The sequence below is a fragment of the Atta cephalotes genome (genome assembly GCF_000143395.1).
Source record: "Atta cephalotes unplaced genomic scaffold scaffold00023, whole genome shotgun sequence".
Taxonomy (NCBI): domain Eukaryota; kingdom Metazoa; phylum Arthropoda; class Insecta; order Hymenoptera; family Formicidae; genus Atta; species Atta cephalotes.
Window position 1 is genome coordinate 958,081 of NW_012130087.1, and position 2,500 is coordinate 960,580.

Consider the following 2,500-nt stretch of genomic DNA (forward strand, 5'->3'; position numbering starts at 1 on the left):
GTAGTATATATATATAGTATAGTTAGTTAGTTAGGTTAGGTTACGGTTAACGGTTACGTTACGTTACGTTAACGTTACGTAACGTAACTAACAACAACAACACGAACTTTTTCCCACACCTAATATAATACATAAACATAGTTATAATTAGATGCGGATATTTATGCAAAATACTTAACTGAATCATCGGACAATTTTAGTAGTCGATCGTTGTTCGTTAAAGAGTTATTAATAAGTAAAGTAAAAAAATTGAGATTGTCATCTGTAAATATGCAATTTATGCAAAATATTCAGTTAAGTGTTTTGCCTAAATATTCGCAGTCTAGTTATTAGGTGTACAACTTTGCTTCCGCCGTTTTTTTCCAAAATTCGAGGCTTTATTGTAAAAAACTGGTTATACATTTATGATTCAAAGTATTGTCCATCGCTGGCCACTACTTTCTCCCATCTTTCGGGTAACGTACGAATCCCGCGTCGAAAAAACTGGTCATCTTTTGAGGCTATCCACGAATCGATCCAATTTTTTACTTTTTCATAAGACCGGAAGTGCTGGTCAGCCAGGCCGTGTGCCATTGATCGAAACACGTGATAGTCAGAGGGAGCAACGTCTGGAGAATACGGCGGGTGCGGTAGGACTTCCCATTTCAACGTTTCCAAGTATGTCTTGACCACTTTCGCAACATGGGGTCGAGCATTGTCATGCTGCAAAATCACTTCATCGTGTCTCTCGTTGTATTGCGGCCGTTTGTCTTTCAATGCTCGGCTCAAACGCATCAATTGCATTCGATACCGATCGCCTGTGATTGTTTCAGTCGATTTTAACAGTTCATAATACACTACGCCGAGCTGGTCCCACCATACAGAGCATGACCTTGGACGTCAAAATCACCGTTCTTGAAGCGTTGAAATCACTCACGACACGTTCTTTCATTAATAACGGCCTCACCATAAGTATTTGAGAGCATTTGATGAGCCTCAGCTGCAGATTTCTTCATATTGAAGCAAAAAATTAAAACCGCAAATGACGAAAATTTGGCAATTTTTCGTAAACTGACATTTTCAATCGAGAATAACTTTATGATGCAGACACAAATCGACTAATGTTTCTATGGGGTTGACAGATGCCCAAGTTTATTGTATGACGTCTATGATCTATTTATTTCGATCACCACTTATCGCTAAAGCCATCTATAGGAAAACGGCGGAAGCAAAGTTGTACACCTAATATAATATCTAAAACATTTTCATATTGAATTATTATTGAATTAGCACCTTATCTGAAGCATAAACTATATCAAAAATTCCTAATATTGTAGTTGCTATTCCTATTGCTGGTCCATTCACAACAGCTATTAAAAGCTTTGGATACATAATGATAGTATCAATTAATTCTCTGCAAAATATATTTGTCAATTTAATTTCTATATTTAGAGAAGCATAAATTTTTCATGTTTCTTTTTTACAATACTTACTTAATTGTATCAATAGAAACCGAAAGAGATTCCATTGAGGCAGTTATGTCATTGCCACTGCTAAAAAAATCTCCATTTGCTGTCAATACAAATATTAATACTTTGTTGTTTTTAGCAGATTCATTTAAAAGCATTTTTAATTCCTTATACATCTATAAAAAATGGATATAGAAAATTCATATGAAATTATTTTTATCTTTGAGGACCGGAATTTTCTTAAGAAGAAGTCTTATAGAAGATTTTTGTTTTTTAAAGGTTTTCGAGTTCGTTAAATTCGATTCTGATCTTAGAATTCAAATTTCAAAAATATAATCTGATCATTGTGAAACTTGATATTTCTGAGGTTGAATGTTGTCTGAAAATATCGAATTTTAAATGAAAAAAAAAAAACTATTAGAAGTAAATCGTTATATTATTCTTTGGCTGAAATTTCATAAAAACTGTGCGAGCATTTTATAAAAGGAGGTGATTCTAAACGGAATTGCCAGTCCACAAAAGGTTAACGCTGTCAAATATCCTTTATGTATAATACATACTTGAAATGAAAGTGCGTTTTTTCTGGCGGGTTTATTAAGCACCACTTTTTGAATTCCATTTTCCAAAGTACTCAGAATAAATGAATTTACATGCGTCATACTGAAAAGTTTTTTAACGCAATTTAGAATTCACACAATTAGTCTACTATAACCTTGATTTTACTTGGCACTTAGTCGTCTGCTTCTCCACCTACAGTGACAATAGAAAAAAATATTTAGAAAAGTTAAAATGCCATTTGATATACTATAAAGTAATATAATTATTAAGATATGCTATAAAGTAAAAATACAAATTGTCGATAGTTTTTCAAAAAATTGTCTATTGAGCTTAAAAGATATAGAACTTCTTATTTCTTTATTGATTTTGATCCCTGTTTCAGGATTAACTTGGCCAATAAGTGTTCAAAAGCTATTTGTTTCCGTTTTAAGGATAATATTAATGTAATATGCTCCAAAACACTTGGATAACTCCATGTATATTACAAGCAAAAT

At 32.7% G+C, this 2,500-nt stretch overlaps 1 protein-coding gene across 1 annotated transcript in view; it reads right to left on the reverse strand.

Annotated features, from left to right (window-relative positions):
* The window catches only part of LOC105619839 (enoyl-CoA delta isomerase 2, mitochondrial), a 2,862-nt gene extending 755 nt beyond the window's left edge, over positions 1–2,107 (reverse strand). Inside the window, exons 1-3 of the mRNA XM_012201356.1 lie at positions 2,009–2,107; positions 1,473–1,624; positions 1,273–1,393 (exon numbers count right to left, since the gene is read on the reverse strand). Coding sequence (XP_012056746.1) covers positions 1,273–1,393; positions 1,473–1,624; positions 2,009–2,107 — 372 coding nt within the window. The remainder of the gene's footprint in view (positions 1–1,272; positions 1,394–1,472; positions 1,625–2,008) is intronic.
* Positions 2,108–2,500: the final 393 nt, after the last annotated feature.